This window comes from Nannobrachium achirus (assembly GCF_963921795.1).
Source record: "Nannobrachium achirus genome assembly, chromosome: 11".
Classification (NCBI taxonomy): Eukaryota; Metazoa; Chordata; class Actinopteri; order Myctophiformes; family Myctophidae; genus Nannobrachium; species Nannobrachium achirus.
Window position 1 is genome coordinate 50001708 of NC_137820.1, and position 14871 is coordinate 50016578.

Consider the following 14871-nt stretch of genomic DNA (forward strand, 5'->3'; position numbering starts at 1 on the left):
TTTGAGTTCAGCTTGAGTACATAGATGCAGCATGTCTCTTTAAATACAGTATGAAATAATTACATAAATACAGTCCTAAAATTCACCTATATTACCGAAGCATCTTCAAATATTAAATTAACAATTACCTTACTTTTTTTCTTCTTTTTAAGAAAATATGCAGGTTTTGTTCCACAACAACTGACATAGAGATCAAAAATCCATTATGGTTAACTGGAACTGGGGTCAATAAACTTTGAATTCATAAACACGTTGAAAGAAGTTCAACAGTAATTTGTTGCTTAGCAATGAAGCACAAATTTACAAAATTACTTTTCTTGCATGTAGAAAATGTCAAACATCAAAATGCTATTTACCCCCCCAAAAAGTCACAAAAAAAGCGTGTTTATTTTTAACATAAAAATGTGTTGAATCAGTTGAAGTGAAAATTAATTGATGCCCAGTTACAGTTTCGACCAATTAGCAACCTTGAATTCTTAAACAATCACAAGAGACTTATGAAAAAATAATTAATGCGAATGAGCATTTCTAGACTTGATGACATACTGTACTGCAGGGTTCCCCAATTAGTTTTCCCCAAGGGCCGAATTATGTCTAGGGTACCAAGCCGAGGGCCACAACATTGCAGGGGGCAGTTCAGATATCGTCGTTGTCGGGTGAAAATCTTGTATGTCCAAAACCGTTCGTTTTGAATTTATAATTTAAAAAATTATTAAAACTAGTGAAAACAAACTAGTGAAAACAACGCCTCGCGGTGCGAGGCGTTGTGTACTTTTGTGTGACGGCCTTGTATGATTTGCGAAAGAACGTACAAATTTGGAGATTTCCAGCCGACAACGACGATATACTAGTGTTGTTGCTGCTCTTATTACTGGGGTTGGTGTGGGCCGCGGGCCGCCTATTGGGGAACCCTGGTGTACTGTAGTTCACACTTCTTTTCAGTTGTATGTTTGTCTGGAACTATCACAACCTCACAAAACATTGTGTGAAATAAGGCACCTAGCAACAGAGAACCCATATTGTATCCAAAGACACTTTTCCAGCCATGTGCCGATATACTCGATCTTTAGTCATTTTTCACCATGAGAAACACATATTTTCTCATCAACCACAGGTTTGAGAGCAGACAGCTAACACCAATGTACAGCCTGATCATCATGTTGGATGATTGTATTGATACAAATACAGTTCATTAATAATACCTGTACATATGGAGCAGTTCTGGGGTATAACCCAAAGAGACAAAACATAAGTACAGAACAGCTTTGGGTCTCCGGAGCTTTGAGAGACGTTTGGTTTCAACTATGTGTAAATGATTGTACCGAGTTGCATCGGTGGGCACTTCTTTGTCTCAGGAGTCACCGGCGTGTAAATGATGTGAATCCAGTCAACAGCACAGAGTGAACTGAGAGATGATTGATCCATGTGGCTCGACCAGCATTGAAACCCTGCATCTCCAAAACAATCACAGTCAGAAAAACGGAGGCAGTGTGGCATTTTAAAAACAGCAGTAGAAATAATTTGTAGAAACATGTACGGTACAAAGGGTTTGGTGGGGTGGATGGTCCAAACCTAGTCCTGCACACACAGTCCCCCAGTGGATTGCCCTTGAGCAAAGACACTGAACACGTTACCTGCTCAGTGCAAGTCTCTGTGTAAGAACATCAGCTAAATGCCTAAAATAGAATTGCACAGTAAGCAGCCCCACTAATAAGGATGAAGTCTAACCTGTAAATTAAACTCATTGAACCACGATCCTAACAGGATTCCAGTGCCATTTGTAATATTAGGTTAGGCTGAAGCGTTAAATGATGGTTTCAGGAACGAGGCCCCAGGTGTGCATGTATGCGCGTCTGTAATACACAGATGCATTTATTGTATGTAGGAGGGTGTGTGTGTGTGTGTGTGTGTGTGTGTAAACATGTTAATTGTTTTCAGGATGTGAGACTGACAGAGTGGCATGGGACCAGATGTGAGAGACAGTCCGACTGACAGGCAGGTAAATGAATGTCCCACTCTGAGCAGGTTTTGTCTGGATGGACAGGAAGGTTTAATGGATGTCGTGTTGTCCTGGCTTGGTTTACATTATTAGTTTGCGCTCAAATGTAGAAGATGTGGATGGACAGTCAAACAGACGGACAGCCCTGTGTCTCTTATATATATATATTTAGTCCTTGGTTTTCATTGGGAGATAGAGAGAGAGAGAGAGAGCTTTGAATGATGCATATTTGCCACATCTTGCTGGGGTCTCACCTGAGGACAACATAGAAAGACTACCTCCTCAAAATAAATGGTTGATGGGAGGGAGAAGGATGTATGCATGAGTGAATTGTAAAAGGAAATCCTCATGTGGATTCTTGGTGTAGAATGAGTTTAGTTCAGGTAGAGATTCTGATTTCCAGGTCTAGGTTCAGGTGTTCAATCACTGAAGTTGAAGTGCAGGGCAGGGCTCTCTGCGATGGGAGAGGAGGGGCCAGCACTGGACACAGCACTGGAGGGAACACTGCAGTCTGTGCACGCACACACGCACGCACACACACAAACACAATCACACACAAAATGTTGTGTTACTGTTGTGGTACAATGTCATCATATGAACACATTAGGCCTGACCTCGATTAGTCAAATAGTTGACTAATTGATCGAGGGAGTCTGATTCGACTGCCAATCCCTCAGTCGAATCATGGTTCACTGAGAGATTGGCCTAATGTGTTATTATAAATTAACTAATAGTCTGCCAACAATAGGATATTCATGGGTTGCATTTGTAGTCCTGGCTCTGGTTACAGCGAGTGCACATTCTAGTCGCAGTCGCAGTCGCAGTTCTATTTCATACCTTCTAACCGCCAGAGGGCGGTGTATGAACACCGTGGATATACATCACGCGCATGCGCTGAGGTCGAATTCTAATAACAACATAGTCACTCGTGACCCCGTGTGCACGTACACTGCCTACATAGGCATGACACGCACAAGGAACATCCTCTTTCATCTTTTCGCCTCAAGGCGCAGGTCGACTATGTGGAGCTCTGTGCTTGGAGTCTCGCAAACCTTCATGGTGGCCCATCATATTGGCTCACCGTGGGTGGGAGCTGCGGTATTCGCCCTCCTAGAGACTGCGCAGAGCCTAGAAGTCACCCCGCTTATATCATGGTTCGTTTGGGAACCATGGTTACCATGCAGCGTCGCACGGGTGCGTGCTAATGTTTACTGCTAGCGATAGCTTGGCATGGAGGATGGTTTTCGTCCCACAGCTGAGCGCTATCGTTGGGCCAGGCATGGCTGCGGGAGTGGGTCATTGGTAAGTATTGACTGGTTTCTAACCAGTGTAGCCCTTTGTTGTGTAGCCAACTGCTAATACTAGTGTCGAGTGCGCTCGATAGAGCTAGAATGGTACGCTGTATATTGGTTTGGGGACCCACGTGAATAGCACGGTCTGCCGTTCACTATAGCGACGATAGCGGTCTTCGCTACACAGCTATTAGTTGAACCCTGCATGGCAGTAGTGTGTTTGTGAGTGTTTTGGTTGCCATTAGGCAGCGACGATAGCGGTCTTCGCTACACTGCTGTTGGCTGAACCAGCGTGGGTCTGCGGCTAGCGTTAGCAGAGAGCGGTGTTCGCTCCAAAAGACTAATGTTGGCCGTTGTCTACAGCATTGCACGGGTTGCTTGCATTTGAGTGCGGTGTATGCCCCGCCGCTATTACTGGCTGTATCGTGGTTGGATACAGCATTGCACGTGCTGCTTGCTGGGGGCCTATAGCGTTTGAGAACGGGGTAAGCTACGTAAGCTAACGTTGGCCGCTGTGTGGTGAATACAGTATCGCACTGTCTGCCGTTCGCTGTAGCGCTCGCTATAGCTGCAATTATTAAACACTGTATGGCTGGATAGTGTAATGTTGGTAAGCATCTACTGCATAGTACAGTGGTCTATCAGTCTGTCATTCTATGTATGGGTTTAAGAGAAGGTCTCAATGGAAGTGAGCCGCAAGGCTTTCCTGCGTTTCCTTTTAGTTGACCGTGTATCAGTGAACTCTACTGTCAGGATACTGTTCTTTGTCCTATGCTTTAATATATACTTAATCAGTACTGGGTTTAGAATCAGCATAGCATGTGTGCGTGCGACTCATGTTAGACGATGAGAGCGTTTGCTCCACAGTTATCGTTGTACCTACCGTAGTCTGTCATCTGTACGTGACATCCTTGCCATGATATGCCATCTATTACTTGCTTTGTATAGTACATTACTTAGCAGTAAGTGGGTGTTAAGCCTAATAGTGTTGCTAAAACTATTCACTCAGTGCTGCTCTAGCTCCCTGTCGGCATTGGCTTAAATATATGGTTCCCTTGACAACAATGTGTCAAGATGTGCTGGCTGGTATCTTTCGGAAAGCGTTCTTTGCCTCATAAGTTGGCCGCTACAGAGCTTGTCCAGTGCTTGGTAGCAGGTTGCGTTAGGTGAGGGCAGATCTTTACATTCCCCCCAAACACTTTATGTCTACTGTACCCTCTGGGAACTTCCCCTGTCAAAACTGCATTCACTGTAACGCCATGATCAGGAGCGAGTCTTTTTCACATCCACACTCTGGAAAAAAATATTTAGTTAAAGGCAGAATTACTTGCAAAACTAAATACGTGGTCTATTTGTTAAAGTGTCCATGTGGACTGTGTTATGTTGGGAAGACCATCAGGGAAATTAAGACCAGGTTTTCAGAACATAAAAGCTCAATCAGAAACAAAGATGACAAATCATCTGTTGCCAGGCATTTTAATTCTGTAGGCCACAAGGTCTGCACCTTACGGTTTATGGGAATAGAAGTGGTAGACCCATTGAAGAGGGGTGGGGATAGGGACAAAGCATTATTACAGAGGGAAGCCTTCTGGATACATACTCTACAGACTGAACAGCCCAAGGGGCTGAATGAGGAGCTGTTACTCGGCTGCTTTTTGTGAATGTATTTCTAGTCAACATAGAGAGTACTAAATCCCTACGGCTTCCCTCTTGTATATATTTCTGTATATACTGTATATATTTTAATAATATTATATTTTTGTATATTTTTGTACATTTTTGTATCCCTTGACTATTTTGTTTCACTGTGCCCAGTAATGGGGGTCTATCAACCCTACAGATACAACTGTCAGTGTCTTTTGTCGTATAGGGTGTTGCTCTGTACTACTTGATGTGGTATATTATAATTAGTGTATAAAAAACATTTTTCTGTACGATGTAACACTTGGTACCTTGTGGGAAACAAATGTATTTGGTCAGTGTATAATGTAATAGACCGGAAGCTTTACACAGCTGCTCAGAGGAACTTTTGATTGTGACACACCTATTTATACCGTCACTTCCTGCCTTCTTGTCAATACTCACGCTGAGGAAGGCCTGTACGGCCGAAACGCGTCCGTGTGTTGTGAGCCTGTATGAGGTAAATAAAACTTGATAAAAAAGGAGATTCCTTGAGTGCTGGCAACTTTCTTCATTCTGCGTTAGAACACAACAATGCATATAACACACAATGATGTTGCATTGTGTGCTGCTTTGGTGTCTCCCAGAAGGCGTTTTTCTGCCTCAAACGGGACGGCAGCCACAGAGCTTGACCAGTGCTTGATAGCAGTTTGCATTTAACACACAGCAATGTTGCGCTGTGTGCTGTTTGGTGTCTCTCAGAAGGCGTTTTCCACCTCATGAGGCAGCCACAGGTCAAACTGGTCGTTAATGGATGAGCCCTTCTCTCCAAATATGGTCTGCTAAGAGTGGTGCACTTAAATGCAGGCATATCACCAGAAATGTGGCACTGGGTCGCCTGTCGTTATTGGACGACATACTGTGTGTACCTATTGCTGCTTGCACTCAGAGTTATGTTCAAGACAGCGTACACTACCAGACGGGTTTGTGCCTACATGGCCCAACTTAGCTGTGTGTCAAAACACAGGTGAAATTGTAAACGCTGCTCAGTACTGACTTACTAGCATGCTTTGCACCCTATACAGGCATATGCAATGCGGTCTGTACATGGGGCATCACAGCTGGAGGGTATAACGCTGTGTATATGGGCCTTGATGCGGATGCCAAGGTTACTGTGAGTAGCCGGCTGGCGAGCGTCTTAGCTAGAGTGTGGTTCACTCTGCTGCTTTCCAGATAATACCATTCTGGGCATGACTGCAAACTGCCATTATGATACAGGCGTGTCTCTCCTACCCATCGCTTGGTTAACATACTGTGGGTACTCAACAACGTGGCTTCAGTGGTCGGTAGCTTGGCTCTGCACTGAGTGTATTGCACTACTACATTTGCCAATGGATTAGGGCAACAATTGGCCGCTATCCCAGGTTGAGGCTGCTCCTCTAATGTACATATTCTGGCTGTACTTTGTGAGCTTCGGCATGGGGGCCAGTCCCGAACCCACCCACTGGGGACCTTGTCAGCCATGAGGTATAAAGCCCAGTATGGCTGGGACATATTGCCAGTTGTTGTCAACTCTGCTTCTCTGGTGGTGTCACTAGTTGAAGCCTCTGAGATAGGTGGCACTGTCCGTACCCCCGGGGTAGAGTTACTGGTCTGCTAACTAGAGGCGTGCCACATCAGCTGGAATGGGATGTATTGGACGATCCCTTAGTTACCTTATCCTGGCCCTCTGGTCTGCAGGTAGTGTTACGCCGACTTGGCACCTATGAGTGTTATGTGGCTCTGGGTGTTTGCATCCAGGATATTTTTTACTAATGTGTAAATAATTATTTGCGCATCGTCTACTTGGGTTGTTGTGGCGAGTGTGACTCTTATTATGGTGGCCCTGGCTTGCCTGGGGAGCCAGATGCCTGAGTTGTCCCAGGTCTAATGCTAGTCATGGCCAGCTTTCGGTCCAGGTGTGTCCCTGTCTGAGCCCCTGATAGCTCTCTGAGTACCGGTGAATGAGCTCACTGCTCTTAAAACTGACAACAGACTCTGGTCTCTCTGGGGCTGCCTTCATTTCACCCCTATACATGTAATCCATAGACCTCTGGGTCTATGTCTTGGGCCTAAGATGCACCACAACATGACAACCAGTGTCGTCATGGTGCTGGACCAGCGTGAAGCCTCTGCTTTGGTAACATGCGGATTCCGGGTATAGCAGTTGAGAGCGGTGTCCGCTCCTCCGCTATTGTTGAGCTGTATCGTGAGTGGATACAGTAACAGCGTTCTACATGCTGCTTCCTGGTATAGCATTTGAGAGCGGTGTTCGCTCCTACGCTATTGTTAGCTGTATCGTGAGTGGATACAGTAACAGCATTCTACATGCTGCTTCCTGGTATAGCATTTGAGAGTGGTGTTCGCTCCTACGCTATTAAGCTGTATCGTGAGTGGATACAGTAACAGCATTCTACATGCTGCTTCCTGGTATAGCATTTGAGAGTGGTGTTCGCTCCTACGCTATTGTTAAGCTGTATCATGAGTGGATACAGTAACAGCATTCTACAGGCTGCTTCCTGGTATAGCATTTGAGAGTGGTGTTCGCTCCTACGCTATTGTTAAGCTGTATCATGAGTGGATACAGTAACAGCATTCTACACGCTGCTTCCTGGTATAGCATTTGAGAGCGGTGTTCGCTCCTACGCTATTGTTAAGCTGTATCGTGAGTGGATACAGTAACAGCATTCTACATGCTGCTTCCTGGTATAGCATTTGAGAGCGGTGTTCGCTCCTACGCTATTAAGCTGTATCGTGAGTGGATACAGTAACAGCATTCTACATGCTGCTTCCTGGTATAGCATTTGAGAGCGGTGTTCGCTCCTACGCTATTGTTAAGCTGTATCGTGAGTGGATACAGTAACAGCATTCTGCACGCTGCTTCCTGGTATAGCATTTGAGAGCGGTCTTCGCTCCTCCGCTATTGTTGAGTGGTATCGTAAGTACCTAGGCAAAGCTAGCTGCTGGTACTCTCGTCATGGTTTCTGAATAGAGCCAACTGCTCCAACAACTGGCTGCATGTGTCTGCCTGTCTGTTTCAGTGCAGCTGCAATACTGCAGGGTAACCTACCTTCAAGTAGAGCGGCCTTGACGAACCTGAAGTGATACTGTCTGTCAGTCTGTGTACTATCATATGGCAGATAAGCTAAGGCACCTACATACCTTAGCCAGAGGAGGTTCACCTTGGTGAGCACTAGCGTTAAACTGAATAAGTTTAAGTTGGGAGGCTACTGCTGCCTCATGAAGCGACGTGGCTTCTTCATAGAGACAGGATCTCCGGTCACAATTGGGCTGCGGGTGCGTTGAGCATCCTCACTCAGGTCATCATCAACTGCTTAAGGGATTACTGCCATTCAAGCCTACTGTGGGAAATAGCTACGCTTGTGTACATCCTATGCCAGGGAATTCCATGCCAGGAGTGTACACTGGGCTATAGTTAAGACAAGGGCCACTATGCAAGTTAGAGCATTGCTCTGTGCTTAATACTGCTTGAGATATCTGCGGTTGATGTTGTAGAGAGTGATAAGCCTCTACCATTGGGACACTCTCCGCATTTGGCCCCGTAGGTTTGGCATTTGGCCGCTCCTCCGCTATTAAGCTGGTGTGTCAGTGGATACAGCATTGCAGGTGCTGCCTCATGGTATAGCATTTGAGAGCGGTGTCCGCTCCTCCGCTATTGTTAAGCTGTATCATAAGTACCTAGACGAAGTTATCTGCTAATACTCTCATCCTCACTGCTGCATCTGCAAAGTGAGTAGGTGGGCTTGATGCCCCGCCTATTGTCAGAGACCCTTAGGGCAGCATCCCAGTGGGTCTGGGTTTACCATTTGGCAGACCCCTCCTTACGTTCGCAAGGGCTTTCTGCCCTTCACGTTACTTAACCTATCGATTTGTTAGGTTGCTCAGGCTCTGTTGCGGAGCAAAGCGGGTTGGCACAAGGTGCCATTACTTGCTGCATACTCTGTTGGTTGAGTTAGGGCAAGCTACTGCTTCAGGGGACCTTTAGGTTGCCTTTAGGACAGTTTGGCCTGGGGTATGGCCAAAGCCTCTCCCTCTGTGAGGCGGGTGTTAAGGCAGACCAGGAGATGGTCTTAGGTTCGGCAGCCTGTTGGGCTTAAATCTGTCATGGGCGGTTGCCCGTAGTCACCCGGTCCGTCCCTCATCTTGAGTGGACTGCTGTGGTGTTGTCTAGTCAATCTGCAAACCGACCTCGGTAAGCGCAGATTCCTCGTGACCATGTTGATATGCGTTATCCACGGTGTTCATACACCGCCCTCTGGCGGTTAGAAGGTATGAAATAGAACGAGAGTTATGCATATAACTATGGTTCTATGAATACCGGATAACCGCCAGAGGTGTCTGTCACTCGGAATCCCGACGAAAAGATTTTCAGGAGGATGTTCCTTGTGCGTGTCATGCCTATGTAGGCAGTGTACGTGCACACGGGGTCACGAGTGACTATGTTGTTATTAGAATTCGACCTCAGCGCATGCGCGTGATGTATATCCACGGTGTTCATACACCGCCCTCTGGCGGTTATCCGGTATTCATAGAACCATAGTTATATGCATAACTCTCGTTCTATACTGTACCTACATTTATACTTCTGTAGTACGGCGGTGTCATTTGCCAAAAAGAACAGATATACAAGCTCAAGATCTATTCTTTTTGTTCACCCATGCTTCCATCGGCCCCTCCTCCTTTAAGCAAAAGCTGTTCTTTGCAGCACAGGCAGTAGCAGCACTACACGCACGCACGCACGCACGCACGCACGCACGCACGCACGCACGCAGAGGGGTTACCCGTTCTGGAACTGTTTGTACTTTGGATATTCTAAAACCGACACCATGCAAAGTTATTTGCAAAATCATAGCAGCATAAAAACGAATAGATTATCTATCAATCAATCAGCATCAGCATAAAAATGTAAGATTATCTATCTATCTGTAGCCTGTCTGTCTGTCTGTGAACACATAAATTAATAAGATATATGATAATTCATTATATTATATGTTTATTATAATGATTATACGTGCCCCATGATTATTATATGATGTATTATTATCATTTTATTGTCTCCCTATCAAACGATATAAGCGAAAATCAAGTGTCGGGACTCGGGAGGCGGATAATTATGCAGTATGCACGCATGGCATGCAGCCAGTCAGGCAATGAAAGACTCATGTTCCAGTCACAATTTAGGTGGCATTTCAAAAACGTATTCCTTCATTAATCCAATGAATAGAATGAAATGGGTATGCGTTCAGCAGCTGCAGAGCTCATGTGTAACACTACGTGGTGGCACTTGAATTAAGCGATTGTGATTGTCATTTCATTCTCTATAATCAGTAGCATGTGGGTGATAGTCTACTTACCGTATGTGTATCAAATACGTTTTTTTTAAATCAAATCTAATCAAAGGCTACAGCTTCCCTTTTTTGCATGATTCGACTACCAGTTGACTATAGCCAACATACAGATTGGACTAAATTCTTAGTCGGGGACAGGCCTAGAACACATACAGCATAATCATCACTTCCTCTCAGTGGTGTAAAGTACATTTACTCAAGTATTAAAAAAACTCAACTAATTCACTGCTGAGAATATTTAACCAAACCACTGCCAGCTATTTGTGTTTTCCCTTAGCTTTTCAAAGTCAGTGTCTCCAGTGTGACCGTTGGTAACAACAGGGGTCACCTCTGTGCTTCTGTGGGGACAAAAGTGAGTCATTTCGACCAGCGGTTTATGGCCCGTGTGAAACAGCATGTCTTGCTCTCACATGCGGCGTCCATCACTGCTTCCTCTGGTGGTCAATATCTGGCTGTAATGCTGACTCATCCCTACCTTCCTCTATTCATCCCTCTATATAATATATACCGTATAAATCTCTGTCTGGTCTTCTGTCTTAAGACAATGTGGCTCCAACGCTGACTCATACTTTACTTCCTTTAACCATCTGTCCATCGCTCTGTCTCTCTCTGTCTCTCTCTCTCTCTCTCTCTCTGTCTGGTAATGTCGTCAGATTATGTGATGTGAATAAAGCTGCAGTCTGATCCTAGTGGAATGAATTTGTTAATTTTTATCTTTTCCAATTATCTAATAGAATATCTCCCCCACACACACACACACTCACATCTTGGCAAAGTCAGACCGTGTACAATTGTATTCATACAGAATACTTATTTAGGGAACCACTTAAGCTCTATTTTCTAAAATAGCCGACTAAAGACAAGAAAAGGAGGAGACCAAATAATGGTGAAACCGCTAGAAAGAAAGAAAGCGAGGCAAGAAAGTAAAATGCCAGAGAAAAGGTGAATACAAAAGAAATGAAAACAGACATGTCAAAGTAGCGGTTCCACTAATTGACACGCACAGTTCAAAATTAATGACTTTTCACCAAGAGAAGACGACAAGCCAAGACCAGGACAAGAAGAGATGAAAAGAAGAGAGAGGGATGGAGTGAAGGGAAAGTCGACACTAAATGCAAAGGGGTCGTGTTGTTCTTCCAGACCTACTTCTCTCTGCTCTTAATTGTTATCTTCTTCTACACAGGGTTTGTTTTAATTTAGCTCAGCTGCCAGTTAGTTTGCAGGGGTATTATCCAGGAGCACTGGCATAGCGCTTCACACTCAACCCTGTTATCTAGTGGGGCTGTTAAAATCATCCTTAAAGGGGTAGTTCACCCTGAATAAACAGAAAGTCCTCTTCCACAGAGTGTTCATCTAGATCAGGGGTCTTCAATGCTTTTCCAGGCCAGGGACCCTTTAGCCGGGAGAAAGAAATGAAGCAGGGACCCCCAATATACAGATGTGCCGTTTCAACTCTTCGGGGTTTACTGCTCTTTCCCTGTTTTGCTTTTCAAATTTCAAACAGAGCTTATTTTTGCAGAAAATAGCTGATCTACATTCTAAATCCTCTGCAAATCCTCTGAAATTCAACTGTCTTGCCAATGGCATGATGTGTGAAGTTCTGAAATGGCATATCTGTACATATTTTGTATAAAATTGTGTTGCAGATTAAACTTTTTCATAGATAGCTTCACAGACGTTTGACAGCAATCATCAGTGTTGTGTAAATTAATGGTTTTTGTTCATGTGTATTTTCAGACATTTAACCACTTAAACCCTCAATACTTGGTAAACTTTAACTTTGGCTCTGTACTTTTCTGTACTCTGTACTCTTTTCTTCCCCTCCACACAAAATCTCTTTGTGGAAAATAGACGATCTTTATAAGCTCACAACGTGTCGTGATTGGGAACTTATAAATAGTATGTGCGCCGTGTTGACCTCTGAACAGCTGTCAATAAATCAATAGAGACCAAATCAAACTACAATGTAATTGTTGATTATTGCTATATATTGCTATTGCATATATAATCAGCTGCCATTGTATTTTCCATCCATACATTACTCATATTACATTATTATTACACCTTATTGTTACTCGAGTCGTTTGTATAATTTCTCACCCTATTCTTTGACATTACCAATATTACAGCACAACTTTCACTAAAACATCTGTAGAGTTTACATAGTTTGGAATATATTCATACATTTTTGCCTATCAATTGATCACACATTGGTGGACATTTTCTCAATTCACTATAATGTTTTCAATGAGGTCTTGAGGCTCATTCACTACTCAGAATGCACATTTTCCATAGGCTGAGGTCTTTTTCAGTCATCTTTTCCTGAGTAAGTGATCACAGCAGGACAATTTGTTGAGAGAAATGTGATGTTTTACACAGCATTCAGGAATTTTCAGGGGTTGGCTGACATTTGGTGAGCCAAGTGTATAATCCATTATCAGCCATATAAGCCGTATAAGCCACAATCATTGTAGTTTTGTGTCCACAACTGTTCCAATTTGGGCACACAGTTTAGGTGGACTCTCCCCCTGGGGCTTAAGAGGTTAACAGAGTGAGTTGACTTACACCATGTAGGTCTGCTGGTGGGAAGCAGGGACGCCTCCGACCCCGAGGAGGACAGTGGCTGAGGAGGGCTGTAGAGAGACGTCTGGCTCTGGGAGTCAAACAGGGCGGACAGGGCTAGAGGACACATGCAGGAAAACATGAGATTTATATCTGTAGTCCGGCATACATTTTACACATGCTTGATTTATACTGATATATGCCTGATTCAGTACGCTGGTGTCGCATATTGTAGAATAGAAGATCTGTACAAGCTTACAAGGCGTTTACACTGTGCTGCAATGCGTTGTGAGCGGAAAGATGGACTGTTTCCAGTACCCTACACCGAACTGAAATTAATTATCAGAAACAGACCACTGCTCTTCTTTACATTCAAATGGAAGTGGAAATAAGCCAATAAAATATTTTTTGTCATATTGTTGATAGTAGCCATGTAATAAGCAAGTGGACACAAGTTTTGGTCATTTGAAATGTTACATACGGCTGTAAAACTGCTGTAGCGGCCCACATGCCATTTCGTTTTTGTGTGTGGCTATTCTGACGTCAGAACCAACTGGTTGAGATCCACTGCTGTATATCTCCCTATACAGTACATACATATAGTATATAAGTACATAATATTTACACTTCGGTACCAATATCTCTCATATATTCTTCAGACATACATACCCTTCATGGTCTTGGCGTGGGCCTCACTGCTGCTCTCACACATGTGGCCAAGGAACTCATCCACCTGCTTCAGAGACAGGGAGTTGTGCAGGGTCTCCAGCGGGTATATGGAGGGCACCATGGAACAGCCTTCAAAGCCTACACAGTGAGACAGAGCAGCCAGTCAAACCTCACCTCTCTCTGAGCTGACACTACAAACAGTACTCCAGTATGCTGTACAGATACTACAGTCCTGTGTGTGCTCATGTCCATTCTCTGGTGATTAGACCACATTGACTTCAATGCAGGGTTTGTCCAATGGTGCGGAGCAGTTTTGACCATAATGAAATGTAAATAAGGGATAGGATCGAATCACTTTCGATTCAACCAGTTTAAACATTAAAAAATAAAGTAGACATTGAATCAAAACATTTCTGTATAAGTTGGATATGAGAATCTAATATATGATTAGGTATATACACCATTAACACCATGGGGTGTCCCACAAGGCACCATAATAAGGACCATATCACATTCAAGTATTTTAGCCGTTTAACCCTGTAGATGGCACAACAGTAGCCAAGTCTAGTCTTTAGTTCCCTTTTAAGCATTTCATCCTAAATGGTGTGCTGTAAAATGAAAACCACTACAGAAACCGTACTACACTTTCACACATACAGTATAAACACATGCGCAGCCAATCCAGTCCAGTGGCAATCAGTGTAGCCTGCCTGACCATAGGACAATGACAAACGTGTAAATCTGGAATGGAGAGGGAAGAGGATGCTTTAGTTCCACCTCTCCTCGTGGAAACAATCAGCCAACAGCCTTGCATTCCTCCATCAGTATAATCTACAGAATTATAACAGGTGCACAGCAAGTGAAAACGCTACACACAGCATGTCTGGGAACAGAGAGAAGAAGCTGCAGGCCTATAGATTCAGTGAGGGTTGCTATAAATTATAAAGTTGCTATAAATAAACATACAGTACAAGTAAGAGAAGTAACAAGTAATAGAAAGGAAGCACTTCACAAATGCCACAGCAAATCTGACCTGCTTTGCATGTTACATATAATATTTATATTATATAAGCTTATCTAACGGTGTGATAGTCAATGCCCAATAGTGGGTAATAGTAGCCTGGGTTCCAGCCCATAGACCCGCCCACTCTCTGAGCGGACTGTTTCAGGCTAGGGTAATCGAGGTTAGAGCCAACCCCTGAGTTCAAGGTCACAGGTTAAATCCCTGCAACCACCAGCAGGATGTTAAATAATCTTATGGGTGGATAACATTCCATGGGCTCGGATCAATGGCGTGGTGGCCATTCTTACTCTCTCCATT

The 14871-nt window shown here is 44.1% G+C and overlaps 1 protein-coding gene across 4 annotated transcripts in view; it reads right to left on the reverse strand.

Annotated features, from left to right (window-relative positions):
* Nucleotides 1–14871, reverse strand: part of ppip5k1b (diphosphoinositol pentakisphosphate kinase 1b) — a 95800-nt gene continuing 80929 nt past the window's right edge. For all 4 annotated transcript variants that reach the window (XM_080737573.1, XM_080737572.1, XM_080737575.1 and 1 more), the window contains 3 exons: nt 13551–13688; nt 12885–12998; nt 1–2510 (listed from right to left, as the gene is read on the reverse strand). In XM_080737573.1, the coding sequence (XP_080593699.1) occupies nt 2419–2510; nt 12885–12998; nt 13551–13688 (344 nt within the window). In that variant the 3' untranslated portion in view covers nt 1–2418. The remainder of the gene's footprint in view (nt 2511–12884; nt 12999–13550; nt 13689–14871) is intronic.